At 40.7% G+C, this 19225-nt stretch overlaps 2 protein-coding genes across 2 annotated transcripts; one reads left to right on the top strand and one right to left on the bottom strand.

Annotated features, from left to right (window-relative positions):
• Positions 1-2433: 2433 nt before the first annotated feature.
• LOC138414616 (olfactory receptor 4D1) lies at positions 2434-3369 on the bottom strand. The gene has a single exon (XM_069542364.1). The coding sequence runs from the start codon at positions 3367-3369 to the stop codon at positions 2434-2436; it is 936 nt and encodes a 311-aa protein (XP_069398465.1).
• Positions 3370-14782: 11413 nt separating this feature from the next.
• Positions 14783-15718, top strand: LOC138414615 (olfactory receptor 4D2-like). Its single transcript, XM_069542362.1, has one exon. It carries the CDS (start codon positions 14783-14785, stop codon positions 15716-15718), a length of 936 nt encoding a protein of 311 aa, XP_069398463.1.
• The last annotated feature ends 3507 nt before the right edge of the window (positions 15719-19225 follow it).

Here is a 19225-nt window from a genome sequence, read left to right as displayed (position 1 = left end):
GTGTGTACTATCTATTTCACCTTAGGTTCACTGGGCCCACTTAATGTCTTAATTTTACCTGTCAGTTCCTTTAGGCATTTGATTTAATGACCCTGTCCATGACAAACTTTGTTCACTGTCAAGATTTCTGACTCTCATGTCTACCATCCTGCTACCAGTGGCTTCTGCCACGTGGCAGATACTGTTGATTGTCATTTTCAATCCCCTTCTTTCTGGATGAAATAACCAGCCATTCACTTTCCATCCTTCCCTGTAGATTGGGGCGGCCATATGACCCAAGTTTCTGGCCAAAAAGTCATAAGGGAATTCTGCTGGAAGGCAGGAATGGAACTAGAAAAAAAATTCAACCCGGGTTTTTAAGAAAAAGTACATGAATGCCCTTCTTCTTCCTTCTTGCTGAACTATTTGGGTATAAAGGTATAATTGTAGTTTTAATAGCCACATTGCCATCATGATGGGAAAGACAGGGAATTATAAAGCAGCCAACCTAGGCCCCTAAAATGTTAGAACCAAAGAATTAACCGACTCTAGAATTGCCTATCATCTGCTTCCCTGGTGGCTCAGAGGGTAATGCATCTGCTTGCATTACAGGAGACCTGGGTTCAATCCCTGGGTCAGGAAGATCCCCTGGAGAAGGAAATGGCAACCCACTCCAGTATTGTTGCCTGGAAAATCCCATGGACGGAGAAGCCTGGTAGGCTACAGTCCATGGGGTCGCAAAGAGTCGGACACGACTGAGTGACTTCACTTCTTCACTTCTAATCTTTATAAGTGAGATAATCTCATTCTTTAAGCCATTGTGATTTGGTTATGCAGCTACTTGCAATCAACAGCATCCTTATGGATATATATTTCAAAGAGGACTATCATAGTGTCCAAAAGAGCTCCCATAGAGATGTGTGTCCTATGTTGAGTATCACATTTTATAAGGCATGTGGTCATATGAGAGTAAATATAGAGGAGATGGTCAGGATGTTGGAATCAAGAAACCTGTCACAATGGGAACAATTGAATGAATGTAGATGTTGCATCTGGAGAAGAGACAAATTAGAAGATGAGAAAAGCATTGTCAAATATTTAAAGGACTTTACCATGAATGGGAAAACACTGTTCTGTGGGACCTCCCAGATCAAACATGACAGAGTTCATTTTCTCTCCTGTCATCTCACCCACTGCGAATGGGGAGAAATGTGTGAAATGGGGCAGGGAAGTATAAGTGAAGAAAGGATGAACTCGAAGCTGCCATGCTGGCTTGGAGAGCCTATAGCGTTTATTTCCTGGATGGGATTGTTGCTGGGAGGGAAGCAGAAACAAGAAAATGTTTTTATTATCTTCTTAACTTTGGAGCAATGTTATACATTGACCAAGACTTTAACAAAGGGAAACATACCTCAAAGAGATGAGGTAAATAAATACTGGCTCTACAGAGACAAATAAAAAGATTTGAACTTGAAAGGGAAAGAACAGGGTGCAAGAAAAAGTAGAAATGCTTATCTGAGTAGGATAATGTCTAGGTGCTAAGGGGATTTAAAGATAAATACAGCTCAATCCTCAACCCCAAGAAAGCCCTCATTCCAAGGTAGGAAGTCAAAGAGAAAGGCAAAAGCCCATGAGGCTGGCAGCTTTGGACTGAACCCATACCTAAATCAGGATCACTAATAGACATGGCCCTGCCCTCTCTGGCTTTGGTTCCCCAACCATACTACAGCATCCTCTTCTTAGCCATATCATGCAAATGATGTAAAGATTGTGCACAGAAAGCAAAATAGTTCTCAGATTATCCAAGGAGCATTTGGTAGAAAAGGAACAAATAAAAGGAAAATACTCATGGGAAATATTTAGACAATATTAAAAATGAAAAAAGAGTTACATAATAAAAACTCATTGTTTATGAAAAAATATTAAAAATAAGACTACTTCCAAAATACCACCATGGAGAATGAGGCATAGAGGCAAGGAACAGAAAAAAAAATGTGATTGCTCTAGAATTCAGATGAAAGTGTTGGCCATTCATCACAGATATTCATTCACAGATGAGGAATTCTCCAAGTTTTCCCTTGTGATTATATGAGACCCTGAATTTCAAATTCCATCCACATCTCCTGCCTCAAAACTTGGAGTCAGAGGAACCATCTATTGACCAGGCTCTGCCCCTCACTTGCTCTTCTTCATTGAGCAAGTCAGTTCTCTCTGAGTTTTTTCACTTGCAAACTGTTTAATATAATAATAATATATCCACTGTCAGTTTTCTGAGAATGAGACAAAAGTGTAAAAGTGCCTAACACAACACCTGACTCAGGAGATTTTGCTTTCTGTAGAAATACTAGCTTAATCTCAACTGCCACACTCAATAAATATGTTTCATCACTTCTCACATGGAAAAACAAAAGTTCAGAGGGAAGATCTGTCATTTAAAGTCAACCTATTTTAAGTTTACTTCCTGCTGGAAATCACTAGGCGCTTGCCCAATCTCTTCATGGCTGCCTGCATCTCCTGGTTCCTCAGGGTGTAGATGATGGGATTGAGCATGGGGGTCAAGACAGTGTAGCTGATGGATGCTGTCTTGTCCATGGGGAATGAAGTGAAGGGCCGGGCATAGATATAGACACAAGGAATGAAAATCATAGATACAACTATGATGTGAGTGATGCAGGTGGAAGCTGCCTTCCTCCTTGCCTGCCCAGACTGGGACCTCAGCATCACCAGGATGACAGTATAAGAGATCAGAAGGAGCAAGAACCAGATGAGGACCAGCATCCCACTGTTGGAGATCATAAGGAACTCCAGGAGGGAGGTGTCAGTGCAGGCAAGTCTCAGCACTTGTGGAATGTCACAGTAGAAGTTATCCAAGGTGTTGGGGCCACAAAAAGGCAGTGGGAGCATCAAAACAAGCTGGACAATGGAGTGGACAAAGCCCCCTACCCAGGCAGCCACCACCAGCCCCACACACACTCGAGTGTTCATGATGGTGATGTAGTGGAGAGGCCAGGAGATAGCTATGTAGCGGTCATAGGCCATCACTGAGAGGAAGAAGACAGTCCCACCTCCCAAGAGGTGGAAGAAGAAGATCTGGGCCATGCAGCCCTGGTAGGAGATGGTCTTGGTCTCATGCAAGAAGTCCACTAACATCTTTGGAGAAGTGACTGTGGAATAGCAGAGGTCTATGACAGCAAGATTTCGCAGCAGGAAATACATAGGTGTGTGGAGCCTGGAATCAGAGGTCACTGTGATCATGATGAGGAGGTTTCCCATGACAGTGGTGGTGTAAACAAACAGGAACACTAGAAACAAGAAGAGCTGGAGCTCCTGAGTCTGTGAGAGCCCTAGGAGGACAAATTCTGACACCCACGTGAGGTTCCCTGATGCCATGGTGTCTTCTCCATACACCTAAGTAACACAAATGACAGGCCTCTGTCTGAAGTTGCTGCTCGCCTTTCAAGTGCTCAGGGGCTCAAAATGATTTGTCCAAGTCCAGAAGATGAACATTCTCATGTGCATATCATAATACCACGTGCTGATCTAAGTAGTCTTTCTCTAAACGGTTCACTAATTGGTGCTGGAATACATATTCATGAAATAGCTTAAAGCTGTCAAAAGACATGTGCAACCTGTCTTTCAAATATTCAGTGTAACATAATGGTAGCAAGACACTTGGAGTCCAACAGAAACAGTCAAAATTCCAAGCTTCCACATGACCGGCAAGTTAGTTACTTAATCTGAGTCCTAGATTCTACATCTATAAGAATATGTTTTCCCTATGAATTGTCTAGGGAATCAAATAAAATAGTACACAAATTTCATAGAACAGTATCTGGAATAATAAATGGTAATCAGTCTCCTCTGTATAGTCTCCTACTCTAAAGACATCCTCCCTTTTTCCAGTCTTTAATATCAATACATTTTTGTACCAGTAGTTCTTCATGCAACAGTTAACACATCATAACGTTAACAAACATTTCATTTGTCTATGATTTTCCTCCACTATTGAACCTACTGTGTTACAGACATAGGTCTTGATTTCACAATTTGCATCCTTGCTCATAGTGCATGATAGGTACCTGATGTTAACTGCTTTTGTTGTTCAGTTGCTAAGTCGTGTCCACCTCTTTGTGATCATGTGGACTGCAGCATGCCAGGCTTCGTTGTCCTCCACTATCTTGAGTTTGCTCAAATTCATGTCCATTGTGTCAGTAGTACTATCTAACCATCTCATCCTCTGCCTCCCACTTCTTCTTTTACTTTCAATCTTTCCCAGAATCATTGTATTTGCAGGTCCCGGAAGGGGTGCCTCTGGACACAGTTGCACCCTTGGATATTTCATTTCTCCCCATCCCCAACTGTAGGTGGCTCCTTACTGGGTAAGGCCCCCCAGATCACAAGAGTCAGAGGAGTAACTACTTCATTAGCGGAGAAACGAATGATGAATATATTGCTTGAAGACTAGAACTCTTCTGAAAGGACAGCAGTTCCAGAAAGTGATATTGAATCCAAGGGTAGAAGAGAAAAAATGTTGAAAAAATGGAAATAGATGAAAACTCTAAAGGAGGAAGCAAACTATAAGGAAGGAAAATAGGGGAATAAAATGAGTGAAGAAAGGAGAGATGGGGTGAAGGAAGGAGAGATGGAAAGATGGTGGGGCAAGGGAGGAAATATAAACAAAGGTGAAGAAGAACTCTCAGGGTGAGAGATAGAGGTGACAGGTGAGGGTCAAGTGTTCTCCTCTCTCCCTGCCTCATCTCAGCCACCACTCTCTCCCACCTGACTTCATGCATTCCATTATTGATCAGAGATCACTCCCTTCTTATCTTTCACTTCAATTTGTTTTCACTTCACTCTTACCTCTACAAAGCTGTCCATGAGACCTTTCTAAATGCTGACCCAATCACTTCCCCCTCTCACCTCTTATAGTGATGCTCACCAGAGCCCCTTAGAAGCCACATCCAATATTTTGTGGATCAAGTCAGGGTAGAAACACACATACTTACACTTGTACATGCAGCTCAGCTTGTCATACAGGGCTATAAAACATAACCTCCATATGCCTTTCTAATCAATATCTCCACCTCTAATTAACAACTTGCTCTTTAGTGGATTATAGTCTTAAAGATGATAACATATTTATTTATTTCCATGTTTGTTTCCTGGAATTTTCTTCCCTACCGTCTCATCTCAACCTTAGAAAAGCCCACCTTACCCTTTCTGTCACTCCTATCACCATTTCTCCTTTGCAGAAAAAAATCCAATTGCTCAAGTTTCTTTAAACATTTAAAGCATACCCCAATAATGTTTATCATCATTTGTTTCCTTTTTCAGCTTCTCCCCTAAGCCAACTATATCATGATTTCAGTGTCTTAGTAACCTCAGAAATTGGAACAGCAACTCTGATAACAGCACATGCTCAGTGAATGTTGCCAAATAATGTATTAAGTAGGTGATAGATTATGTGCAGTATTTTTAGTGTTTTAGTACTTTAAGTATCCTGTTTCTTGTCTCATAAAGCCAGTTCTATGCTTGGTTGCTGAAATTCCTGGGTTTCACATGTAACATGAAGCCACTGTATTAACAGCACAGTGCCCCCTCCAAATTACTTCCCAAGGCTCTCCTCATTTTTAGACTTAGTACCATCAAGTCTATAACACTGGCTTATTCTCCTCACCTTCTAGCAGATGTTTTTAAAAACCTAACTACTATTTTCCTATCAGTAGGTATGGAAACACTCGGACTCTCACCTTCCTTCAGCCCCAAGTGGAAGAAGAGAGTTCATGTCTTACACTTTCTGGGAGGTCCTCTCCATGCAGTCTCATAGCCTCCTGACCTCTGCCATCACTCACACACATGACTCATGGGCATGGCCTTGGGGAAGAGGGGATCTCCTCAGGGAGAAATGATTGGACTGGGCTCAGGAAGCAGAGCTGGAATGAGTCCTGCTGGGGATGAGGGAACAATGGGACCTGTTAATAAGTTTCTAGGTCTCTCAAAAGCATTATTTGAAAGGCCATCTTGAAGCCAATAAACAAAGAAGTAATCAAAAACAAAATAACAGAAGCCCCACAAAACAAAAACAAACAAAAACCCACCAAAGACACTGAAAATTGTGGAGGTTCATGACATGTTTGGTAGGATACCAAGATCAGAAAGAACAGAACCTCTCCGAAAGAATCAAAATCTCTGGGAGTTTTGGAAGGACCCATTAGATCACCTAGAATGGATATGAAGACTCAGAAATGCCCACACAGAATTTTTGATGTGGTAGGTCTTAGTCGGAGCATGAAAATTTGCATTTCAAACAAGTTTTCAGGGGATGATGATGATGATGCTTCTCTGAAACCACAGTTTGAGACCGACTGACTCTGAGTTTCACTCTTCTCTGCCAGCACAGTGGTAGTGGTTTAGGCCCTAAGTCATGTCCGACTCTTGTGGCCCCATGGACTATGCCCCGCCAGGCTCCTCTGTCCATGGGATTTTCCAAGCAAGAATACTGGAGTGAGTTGCTATTTCCTTCTCCAGGGGATCTTCCCAACCCAGGAATCGAACCTGGTCTCCTGCAGGTAGATTCTTTACCCACTGAACTACCAGGGAAGCTCATCAGCACAGTGAACAGTTCTTTCTCATATTACCAAAACAACTTGACTGATAGCTTACATTAAAAAAGTTAATTGATCTTAATTTGGATGATGTCATAGGTGGGAAAACGTTTGTATACTACATTGGAAACAAATCCTGTAAACTCTTTCATTTTGTCAACCAGATCCCAAGATCGATTTCTCATCCATATGCAATTATTGCACCATCTTAAAACTCTAGCACTCTTTATATATGAATTAGTACTCAATGAGATCTTTCCTTTCATATAAGCACTAATACAGGAAATGTTTGTATTTTCTTAATATGATGAACTGTTCAGAATTGGAATTAACTGGCTTCATAACCTCGGTGAACAATAAAAACTGATATTTCCTAAATAGCTTTCTATTCTACATGAGATTCCAGGTTGGTCTGAATTATTTTGAAACAATTATTTATGCTTAGCAAAATGTAATCCCTCTGGAATATTAAAAAATGTGAAGCTCTGTTTTTTTTTTTTTCCCCCAGATGGTGCTAGTGATAAAGAATCCACCTGCCAGTGGAGGAGGCAAGAGACATGGGTCTGATCCCTGGATCAAGATCTCCTGAAGATCCCCTAGAGAAAACTAAGATCATGGCATCTGGTCCCATCAATTCAGTTCAGTCACTCAGTCGTGTCTGACTCTTTATGACCCCATGAGTTGCAGCACGCCAAGCCTCCCTGTCCATCACCAACTCCCGGAGTTCACTCAAACTCATGTCCATCGAGTCGGTGATGCCATCCAGCCATCTATGTCATCCTTGGTCGTGCCCTTCTCCTCCTGCTCCCAATCCCTTCCAGCATCAGGGTCTTTTCAAATGAGTCAACTCTTCGCATGAGGTGGCCAAAGTATTGGAGTTTCAGCTTTAGCATCAGTCCTTCCAATGAACACCCAAGACTGTCCTTTAGAATAGACTGGTTGGGTCTCATGCAGTCCAAGGGACTCTCAAGAGTCTTCTCCAACACCACAGTTCAAAAGCATCAATTCTTCAGCGCTCAGCCTTCTTCACAGTCCAACTCTCACATCCATACATGACCACTGGAAAAACCATAACCTTGACTAGACTGACCTTTGTTGGCAAACTAATGTCTCGCCTTTTGAATATGCTATCTAGGTTGGTCATAACTTTTCTTCCAAGGAGTAAGCGTCTTTTAATTTCATGGCTGCAGTCACCATCTGCAGTGATTTCGGAGCCCCCAAAAATAAAGTCTGGCACTGTTTCCACTATTTCCCCATCTATTTCCCATGAAGTGATGGGACCAGATGCCAGGATCTCCGTTTTCTGAATGTTGAGCTTTAAGCCAACTTTTTCACTCTCCTCTTTCACTTTCATCAAGAGGCTTTTTAGCTCCTCTTCACTTGCTGCCATAAGGGTGGTGTCATCTGCATATCTGAGGTTATTGATATTTCTCCCAACAATCTTGGTTCCAGCTTGTACTTCTTCCAGCCCAGCGTTTTTACTCTGCATATAAGTTAAATAAGCAGGGTCACAATATACAGCCTTGACGTACTCCTTTTCCTATTTGGAACCAGTCTGTTGTTCCATGTCCAGTTCTAATTGTTGCTTCCTGACGTGAATATAGGTTTCTCAGGAGGCAGGTCAGGTGGTCTGGTATTCCCATCTGTTTCAGAATTTTCCACAGTTTATTGTGATCCACACAGTCAAAGGCTTTGGCATAGGCAATAAAGCAATAGATGTTTTTCTAGAACTCTCTTCCTTTTTTGGTGATCCAGCGGATGTTGGCAATTTGATCTCCGGTTCCTCTGCCTTTTCTAAAACCAGCTTGAACATCTGGAATTTCAAGGTTCTCATATTGCTGAAGCCTGGCTTGGAGAATTTTGAGCATTACTTTACTAGCATGTGAGATGAGTGCAATTGTGCAGTAGTTTGAGCATTCTTTGGCATTGCCTTTCTTGGGATTGGAATGAAAACTGACCTTTGCCAGTCCTGTGGCCACTGCTGAGTTTTCCAAATTTGCTGGCATATTGAGTGCAACACTTTCACAGCATCATCTTTCAGGATTTGAAATAGCTCAACTGAAATTTCATCACCTCCACTAGCTTTGTTCGTAGTGATGCTTCCTAAGGCCCACTTGACTTCACATTCCAGGATGTCTGGCTCTAGGTGAGTGATCACACCATCGTGATTATCTGGGTCGTGAAGATCTTTTTTGTACAGTTCTTTTGTGTATTCTTGCCACCTCTTCTTAATTTTCTCCTTCTGTTTGTTTATACCATTTCTGTCCTTTGTCGAGCCCATCTTTGCATGAAATATTCCCTTGGCATCTCTAATTTTCTCAAAGAGATCTCTAATCTTTCCCATTCTGTTCTTTTCCTCTATTTCTTTGCATTGATCACTGAGGAAGGCTTTCTTATCTCTCCTTGCTATTCTTTGGAACTCTGCATTCAGATGCTTATATCTCTCCTTTTCTCCTTTGCTTTTCGCTTCTCTTCTTTTCACAGCTATTTGTAAGGCCTCCCCAGACAGGTGCCATCACTTCATGGCAAATAGATAGGGAAACAATGGAAACAGTGACAGACTTAATTTTCTTGGGCTCAAAAATCGCTGCAGATGATGGCTGCATCTATGAAATTAAAAGACACTTGCTCCTTGGAAGAAAAACTATGACCAACCTGGATATCATATTAAAAAGCAGAGATATTACTTTGCCGACAAAGGCCCATCCAGTCAAACTTATAGTTTTTCCATTAGTCACGTATGGATGTGAGAGTTGGACTATAAAGAAAGCTGAGTCCCGAGGAATTGATGCTTTTGAACTCTGGTGTTGGAGAAGACTCTTGAGAGTCCCTTGGACTGCAAGGAGATCCAGCCAGTCCATCCTAAAGGAAATCAGTCCTGAATATTCATTGGAAAGACTGATGCTGAACCTGAAACTCCAATACTTTGGCCACCTGATGAGAAGAACTGACTCCTTGGAAAAGACCATATGCTCGGAAAGATTGAGGGCAGGAGAAGAAGGGAGTGACAGAGGATGAGGTGGTTGGATGGCATCACTGACTCAATGGACATGAGTTTGAGTAAACTCTGGGAGTTGGTGATGGACAGGGAAGCCTGGCATGCTGCAGTCCATGGGGTCACAAAGAGTTGGACTCAACGGAGTGACTGAACTGAACTGATGTCTTCTTTGGAGAAATGTCTATTTAGTTCTTTGGCCCGCTTTTGATTGGGTATTCATTTTCTGGTATTGAACGGAATGAGCTGCTTATATATTTTGGAGATTAATTCCTTGTCAGTTATTTCATTTGCTATTATTTTCTCCCATTTTGAAGGCTGCCTTTTCTTCTTGCTTATAGTTCCCTTTGTTGTGCAAAAGTTGTTAAGTTTAATTAGGTCCCATTTGTTTATTTTTGCTTTTATTTCCCATTACTCTGGGAGGTGGGTCATAGAGGATCTTGCTGTGATTTATGTCAGAAAGGGTTCTACTTATGTTTTCCTCTAGGAGTTTTATAGTTTCTGGTCTTACATTTAGATCTTTAATCCATTTTGAATTTATTTTTGTGTATTGTGTTAGAAAGTGTTCTAGTTTCATTCTTTTACAGGCAGTTGACCAGTTCTCCCAGCACCACTTGTTAAAGAGATTTTTTTTCTCCATTGTATATTTTTGCCTCCTTTGTCAAAGATAAGGTTTCCATAGGTGTGTGCTCACTCTCAACACTACTGTTTACCTTAGTTTTGGAAGTCCTAGCCACAGCAATCAGAGAAGAAAAAGAAACAAAAGGAATCCAGATTTGAAAAGAAGTAAAACTCTCACTGTTTGCAGATGACATAATCCTCTACATGGAAAACCCTAAAGGTACTACCAGTAAATCACTGGAGCTAATCAATAAATATAGTAAAGTTGCAGCATATAACTTTAATACACAGAAATCCCTTGCATTCCTATACACTAACAGTGAAGAAACCAGAAAGAGAAATTAAGGAAAGAATCCCATTTACCATTGCAACAAAAAGAATAAAATACCTAGGAATAAATTTACATAAAGAAGCAAAGACCTGTATATAGAAAACTATAAAACAGTGATGAAAAATATCAAAGATGTTATAAATAGATAGAGAAATATACCATGTTCGTGTTTTGGAAAAATCAATGTAGTGAAAATGAGTATACTACCCAAAGCAATCTATAGATTCAACGCAATCCCTATCAAAATACCAATGGTACTTTTCACAGAACTTGAACAAATAATTTCACAATTTGTATGGAAACATGTAAAACCTCGAATAGCCAAAGCAATCTTGAGAAAGAAGAATGGAACTGGAGTAGTCAACCTTCCTGACTTTAGGCTATACTGCAAAGCTACAGTCATCAAGACAGTATGGTACTGGCACAAAGACAGAAATATAAATTAATGGAAGTCAGATAATTTTTATAGCACATCAAGATTACAATGCCAGTTAATTCCAGTGTTGAGCAATTCCTCATAATGAAAAAAATGTGGGTTTCCTGTACCAATCCTTATTCTAGAGGTGGTAAGAATTCACATGTAAAGAATGTTGGCATCAGTATGGGTGGTTAATCAATTTTGGAGGTTTGGTTGGCAAAATAAGGGACAAGGTTTACAGGGCAGTAAGTTTCCACTGTAGTCTACAAGTATTTCTCCACCTACAAATTTCCCTAGGAAAAGATCAATTAGGCTTAAAAGTAAGAGAAAAGGATGAAAAGAAGAAGGGGAAGAAGAAGGAAAGAAATCAGACCAGTTATCCCAAAGATTGCACGACAGAGAGAACCGTCCCTGTGCTGATAAGAAAGTCCATGGGTCTCAAAGTGTGGTCCCCAGAACAGGGGCATTAACATCATCTGAGAGCTTGCTATAAATGCAAATTCTTGGCCTTATCATTGACCAACTGAATGAGAAAGTCTGGGGCAGGAGCACAGTCGTTTCTCTTTTAAGAGGCATTCCAGGTGATTGTCTCACAGGTAAGAACCACTGTTCTAAGAACTAATTTCTTCTAAAACTTTCAGAGAATTGGTTTCTTTTGAAGAGACTCTTGTCCTTTTGGATCTTGGCCTGAGAATTCTATATTCTACAAATCTATAAAATTATATTGTCCTTGGTCCTTTTGACCCCAAGGGAACAGCTCTTAATGAATATGTGTTTTTGAAGCATTTTGAAACTTTTTAACAACTCCCATTGCTCCCCTTCCCCCAGTGGTAATCGGCCCAGCCCTGTTTCCTGAGTGAGTCCAGTAGTTTCTCCCTAAGGATATTCCCTCCTCCTTGGGTCACACCTCTTGTTGTACACGTGATGTATGGGCAGTGGCTGGTAAATTAAAATTAGAGCAGAAAAAGGACCTTCAAGAAGATGTTAGACCTGAAGACTCTCTACCACTCTGGGCTGAAAGAAGGTAAGAGACCCAGGCTCTCCTCACCTGTATATAGAGCAGCTGTAAGAAGCATCCAGAAACACTTGCTAGAGGGTGGAGAGAATAAACAGATGATATAGACTTGATAGAAGTAACTCATAAATGTGATGAGAGCATCAAAAAGTAATGCAGGGAAAACAAGGTATTGAAAACAGATTCCTCAAGTTGCATGTGCAAAACCAAGCTTTTCACAACCAAGTGAAAACTTGGTCCTGTGATTTAGAGGGAGAATGCTGAAAGCAAAGGAAAACAGAATACACAACAAAATTTTCTACATGGTCGCGTTGAACAAGATAATACAATTACGTACTCATACATTATGTTAGCAAGCTTTTTTGAGCAACTGCTAGATCAGAGTTGTTATTCTAGATGATGGGGCTACTAAGTAATTGAATTTACAATCTAGCTAAGAAAAACAACAGAAAATAAATGATAAAAGCTATAACTAAGAGAACTTATAAAGTGTTATTGGAACCCTGAGAAGTTAGGGATTAATTCTGCATGGGATAAATGGAGGAGCCACAGAAAAGGTGATATCTGGAGACTTCTAAGTTGAGAAGGTTGTAGAAGGTATTTCAGGAAGCACAATTTATTCCCAAAGCTACAGAGATAACCAAGCATATGGCATATGGCATATGGCATATGTGAGAGACTTTGGATTCCTTGAACATCAGTTCCTGGGTAACAGGGATACTGATGAGAAAGGTAGATGGAGCCTACATTTTAAAGCTTGGTGTGACATACTGAGAGGGAGTTACATGTATGTAAGCATGTATGTCAACCCTGAATTAACCCATTAGATCACTTCTAAAAGTTTGCGTTTTAAGCTGTGGGCCCTCGATACTCATTAAAAGATTATTGAAAAAGTTGGCTTAAAGCTCAACATACAGAAAACTAAGATCCTGGCATCTGGTCCCATCTCTTCATGGCAAATAGATGGGGAAACAGTGGAAACAGTGTCAGACTTTATTTTTCTGGGCTCCAAAATCACTGCAGATGGTGATTGCAGCCATGAAATCAAAAGACTCTTACTCCTTGGAAGGAAAGTTATGACCAACCTAGATAGCATATTCAAAAGCAGAGACATTACTTTGCCAACAAAGGTCCATCTAGTCAAGGCTGTGGTTTTTCCAGTGGTCATGTATGGATGTGAGAGTTGGACTGTGAAGATAGCTGAGCACCAAAGAATTGATGCTTTTGAACTGTGGTGTTGGAGAAGACTCTTGAGAGTCCCTTGACTGCAAGGAGATCCAACCAGTCCATTCTAAAGGAGATCAGTCCTGGGTGTTCATTGGAAGGACTGATGCTGAAGTTGAAACTACAATATTTTGGCCATGTCATGCGAAGAGTTGACTCATTTGAAAAGACCCTGATGCTGGGAAAGATGGAGGGCAGGAGAAGAAGGGTACACAGAGGATGAGATGGCTGGATGGCATCACCGACTCAATAGACATGGGTTTGGGTGGACTCCAGGAGTTGGTGATGGACAGGGAGGCAGTTCATGGGGTTGCAAAGAGTTGGACATGACTGAGTGACTGAACTGAACTGAACTGAACTGAACTGAATGAGGGAAGAAGACGATGAGATATGAGTTTAGAAAGCTCTCTGTGACAGTAACATAGAAGATGGACTGGAGTGGCTGCAGATGGAAGCAGAAGGATGAGACTAAAATGACCTCTGATGGACAATAGGTTGTAGGAGGCAGGTGAGGGAGGGGACTGAGGCAAGGCAAGGGGAGTGAGGAAGCCCCTTAACCCTCACCTGTCACCTCTATCTCTCACTCTCCGTGTCCTTCTTCATCTTTGTTCCCATTCCCACTCCTGCCCCTCCTCCTTTCCATTCCTCTTCCTTCTTGCTTCCTTTTAATCCACCTTCTTTATTCCTTTGCCTATTCTGTTTCTCTTATGTCAATATCTTTGTCTTCTCCCTTGTAATCAGTAATATCTTCTAAAATTGTTTCTTTGAGTATTCCAGTCTCCTTTGTACAAGATCCATCACCCATTTATTAATCCAGAGAACCCCTCTCCCCCTTTTCTTGTCTCAGGACATATATCATACATGTCCTGTTACTGCTCCCAGTAAAGGACCACCTACGTCAGTCAGAGGAGGCACTCCCTATAGCTTTTCACCCACCCAGAATCAACACCACATACTTTTTGAATATTGACTATCAGCAAAGTGTGCATGGTAGGGCATAAATAAGTTATAAGATACGTATTTATATCTCTGGGAGCTTAGAGTTGAATTATAGAGGGAAAACATAGACTTATGAAAAGTCCATTCATATTATAATGTGTTAACTGTTGCTTGATAAATGACTGATACAAAAAATGTATTAGAGATTGGAACATGGATTTATTTAGATTAGGACGCTACACAGAGGAGAGTAATGAGCATTTATTATTCCAGACATATTCTAGAAACCTTATGTGTTATTTAATTCCATGGAAATTTTCTAGAAAAGAAAACTTCTTAGAGATGTGGAAACTGACTCAGGTAAATACCTTACTCAAGGTCAAAGCTCATGGAATATTAAGTTCTGAAATTTGACTCTGGTTCTGTTGGACTCTGTTTTCCCATCACTATATTACACTGAATCTTTGAAAAGCAGATAGCGTGTGTCTGGATGGCTTTAAGATATCTCATGAATGTGTATTCCAGCATCAGATGAGGGTGTCCATCATTTGGACCTGGACAGTTGCTTTGAGTCACTGAGCACTATAACAGCACATAGTAACTTCATGCATCTCTGTCTATGGTGTGTTTTCTTTAGGTGTATGGAGAAGGCATCATGGCATCAGGGAACCACACATGTATGACAGAATTTGTCTTCCTGGGGCTCTCACAGACTCAGGAGCTCCAGCTAGTCTTGTTTCTGGTGTTCCTGTTTGTCTACACAACCACTGTCGTGGGCAACCTCCTCATCATAGTGACAGTGACCTCTGATTCCAGGCTCCACACACCCCTGTATTTTCTGCTCAGAAACCTGGCTATCTTAGACCTCTGCTTCTCTTCAGTCACTGCCCCAAAGATGCTGGTGGACTTGCGTGCTGAGAAGAAGACCGTCTCCTACCAGGGATGCATGACTCAGGTCTTCTTCTTCCACTTTCTGGGAGGTGCCATGGTCTTCTTCCTCTCAGTGATGGCCTATGATCGTCTTGTTGCTATATCCCGGCCCCTCCACTATGTCACCATCATGAACAATCAGCTTTGTGTGGGGCTGGTCGTGACAGCCTGGATGGTAGGTTTTGTTCATTCCATTTCCCAACTGGTCCTGATGCTCCCACTGCCTTTTTGTGGCCCCAATGTCCTAGATAACTTCTACTGTGATGTTCCCCAAGTGCTGAGACTCGCCTGCACTGACACCTCCCTCCTGGAGTTCCTCATGATCTGCAACAGTGGGATGCTGGATGTCATCTGGTTCCTCCTCCTTCTGGTCTCCTACTCAGTCATCCTGGTGATGCTGAGGTCCCACTCAGGGCAGGCAAGGAGGAAGGCAGCTTCTACCTGCACCACCCACATCATCGTGGTGTCTATGGTCTTCATTCCAAGCATTTACCTCTATGCCCGGCCCTTCACCTCCTTCTCCATGGACAAGGCTGTATCCATCAGCCACACGGTCATGACCCCCATGCTTAACCCCATGATCTACACCCTGAGGAACCAGGAGATGCAGGCAGCAGTGAAGAGATTAGGGAAACGCCGGGTGCTTTGTAAAAAGGAGTGATAGTGGGTCACTCCTGTTTGACTTTGTTTTCTATTTGTAAAGTGGAGAAAGAACTGTTGTGTCTGTCCTCTTCATAGCTTGTGGATGTGCTGTGAGGGTAATTGTGGAAATGAATGAGTATCAAAAATAAGCAACTTATTCAGATTTTTAGGAAAAAGGAAAATATCCTTTTTTTTTTAATGTGGTGGATTGTTTGAACACTCCTACAACAATAAGATGCATTGCCATGGAAACATTCTGGAAAGCCACACCCTCCTTTCTGCCTTCTTGGTGGACAGTTTCCTCTTAGGATAACAGCATTTCTCCAGAAGAGCAGTTCTGTTTTCTGTATTTGACCTATTTTTCCTGTACCCCATTTAGGTATGAGTCTGGATTGTTGGAAACTGTATAATATTTAGAGTCTTAAGCCTTGGAGACCCTAACCCATCATTTACCAAATAGATAAGCTTGAATGAGACACTTGGCCTCTCTTGAACTCATAACTTCTTCTTCAACAAAGTTACTGAAATTGGTATCTGACCCCACACTTCCCAGCTCTATTATAAGAATAAAATCCAAAAAATTGTGAGAAAACATTGAGTAAACCATATACTTTATTTGATTCAATTTTCAAGTTTGAAATTATCATGAATATGTAATTTTTTCTCTTTACCTTTTAATATAGTATAATTTAATATAGTATAATTATTACAAGCAAAATGTTCACTATTATGTGAACATTCATATACCTGCTACTCAGTTCAAGAACCATAGGGTACCAAAAGCTTATACCTACCTACCCATAGATTCTCTCATCACATCACTTTTCCACAGATGAAACTATGTTTTTGAATTTTATGTTTATCATTCCATTGCTTATAAAAATAGCTTTACTACATTTTGACACAATCAGTTTATTGTAATGTTTTGCTTCTTTGAGTTTTATAAACATATCAGACTGCATATAATATTCTGTTTTTTTCACTCAACAACTGTTTTTGTTTTTTTTTTTAATTGGGGGCTAATTACTTTACAATATTGTAGTGGGTTTTGTCATACATTGACATGAATCAGCCATGGGTATAGATGTGTTTTAAATGCTGCATATTATTTTTTTGGATTAGTTTATTCTTTTGTGTGGAGAAGGCAATGGTACTGCTGTATAATATGCCATTATGAAAATTAGCTTTGGGGGATTGTGCCCAGTTTTCATTCTAGCCAACAGTACTCTTTTGCATATTCTTTTACTTGTCTCTAGCTGTTTTGTTGAGGAGCTATGGGCCTTTACCTTGAAGTGGAATTGCTGAGTCAAGACATGTTCAAACATTTACCTTTACATAAAAAGTGCCAAATGGTTTTCCAAAGTTGTATCTCATTCACCTTCCTCAGTAGTGCTGAAGTGTTCCCATTAATTCATGTTCTCCCAACAGTGGATATTGTTGAACTTCATTTTTGCCCATTAAGTGGGTAAAAATGGTATTTCACAATAGCCTTAATTTTAATTTCTCTAACATTTCTTTCCATATTTTTTATTGTATTCAGGTTTTCTGTGAATGCATTTTGTTCAGTTTTTCTATTGAATTTTTCTAGTTCATGTAGGAATTCTTATATAATTTGTTGATGATCTATTTTCAGTTATATTTATTATAATGCGTGTGTGCATGCTAAGTTGCTTCAGTCATGTCAGACTCTGCTACACTATGGACTGTAGCCCTCAAGGCTCCTCTGTCCCTGGGAATCTCCAGGCAAGAATACTGGAGTGGGTTGCTGTGCCCTCCTTCAGGGGATCCTCCCAACACAGGGATGTAACCTATATGTCTCTTAAGTGTCTCCAGCATTGGCAGGATTTCTTACTATAACTTCTCCCAGTTTGTGATTTGTCTTCTCTGCTTTTGTTGTTAGTTTTCATGTAGTCAGGCAGGCATACCAATCTTTTATTTTAGTATTTGTTCTTATTGAGACCAAATTTTTAAACATTTTTTTTCTTATTCAGAGGACAGAAAAATATTTTGCTACATAGTTCCTTTAACTTAAAAACGTCCACTTTAAAATCATTTTAAGCTTTTTGAAAAATTTCGGACTTACAGTAAAGTTGCAAATATAGTATAAAGGACTTTTTTCCTGACCATTTGAGGACACTGCTTAAGTTGCCAACCTGACGCCCACCATTCCTTAATATTTGTCTGCATTTTCTACAGAGTCATTTCCCTCTATTACTGCCATAGAGTCATTAAAATTGATATGCTATCAGTACATTGCTATAATTTTTAGCCTCTACTCAAGTTTTGCCAAATATCCCAATAAAGTCTCATAGAAAGAAAATCTGCTTCAAAAACAAGTGTTGCATTTAGTTGTCATGTCTCTCCAGACTTTTTTTGATCTGAAAGATCTCCTTGATTTTGATTATCTTGGGAACTTTAAAATATTATTGGCCAGTTATTTCGTAGGATATCCTCCAGTTTGGATTTGTTGGATGTTTCATGATGATTAGACTCAGATGATGCATCTCTGTCACTTTACCAGAAACAACCCTCCAGTCATGCTGTGTCCCTGTCACAGCCTATGAGGTGTGAATGCTTTTTTTCTGTCACTAATGAGCCATCACTCTGACTACTTGACTAACGCGCTCACTAGCTTTCATCCCTGATTTTTCTTAATTACCTTACAATCCTCCTCCTTCTTTCTTGGCTCCCATCTCCTTTTCCCTTTCTCCTCTAGCTCTTCACTCTCCTCACATCATTAATGATTTTGAAGCTGGTATAGGCTGAGTCCTGAACACAGGAAAATTATACACCTTTAACTGCCTTCATCAAGTCTTTGCTGAAACAGGATGGGAATATGAATAAACAGAGCAGCTGTATACCGCTCTGTCCATCCCCTCAGCTCTCCCCTCTTTCCTCCTCCCTGCTGCCACAGAGGCCCTCCTCTACACTCTTTAGCAAACTTCCTCCACTGGCTTCTAACCTCCCTCAAGGTAAAACGTAAATGTAGGCGCCTGGTATCTTAACATTATTCAGAGTGATTTGTGCCTCCTCTCCACTCTAATGTCCTACCACTTCCCCCTGTGCTCCAGCCTTGTCAAGGCTTTCAGGGTTCATGAAGTGTATGCTGAACCATTTCATCTCTAGATCCCTATTCTGCCAGAAACACTTTCCCTCCTTTGTCTGCCTAACACACTTGAATTTCACTTCTGTCTAAATGTTATATCCTCTGGGAAGCCATTCCCTCTCTCCCAGTCACGGTTACTCAGTCTTTTAACCTTTCGTGTTCCTCTAGTTAAGCTATCTCCCCTGTGAAGTACACTTCTATATTTCTGGGTCTGTTTTTCCCATGAGCCCTGTAAGTTTGCTGAGAGGAGAATGTATGTCTTCTTTTTGTATTCTCAGCATTAAATATTGAGGTATACCCAACTTGCCTTTTATTGCTCTCCTACTCTTAAAAAGGATAACTTTCAGTTATGTTAACAAATGTTGACCTAAAACAAATAGCAAATATTTCTCTAGCAAAGATGGGTTTATTCAGGATCAG

This window comes from Ovis canadensis, chromosome 11 (assembly GCF_042477335.2).
Source record: "Ovis canadensis isolate MfBH-ARS-UI-01 breed Bighorn chromosome 11, ARS-UI_OviCan_v2, whole genome shotgun sequence".
In the NCBI taxonomy this organism is placed as follows: Eukaryota; Metazoa; Chordata; class Mammalia; order Artiodactyla; family Bovidae; genus Ovis; species Ovis canadensis.
This window is presented reverse-complemented; position numbering and strand designations above follow the sequence as displayed.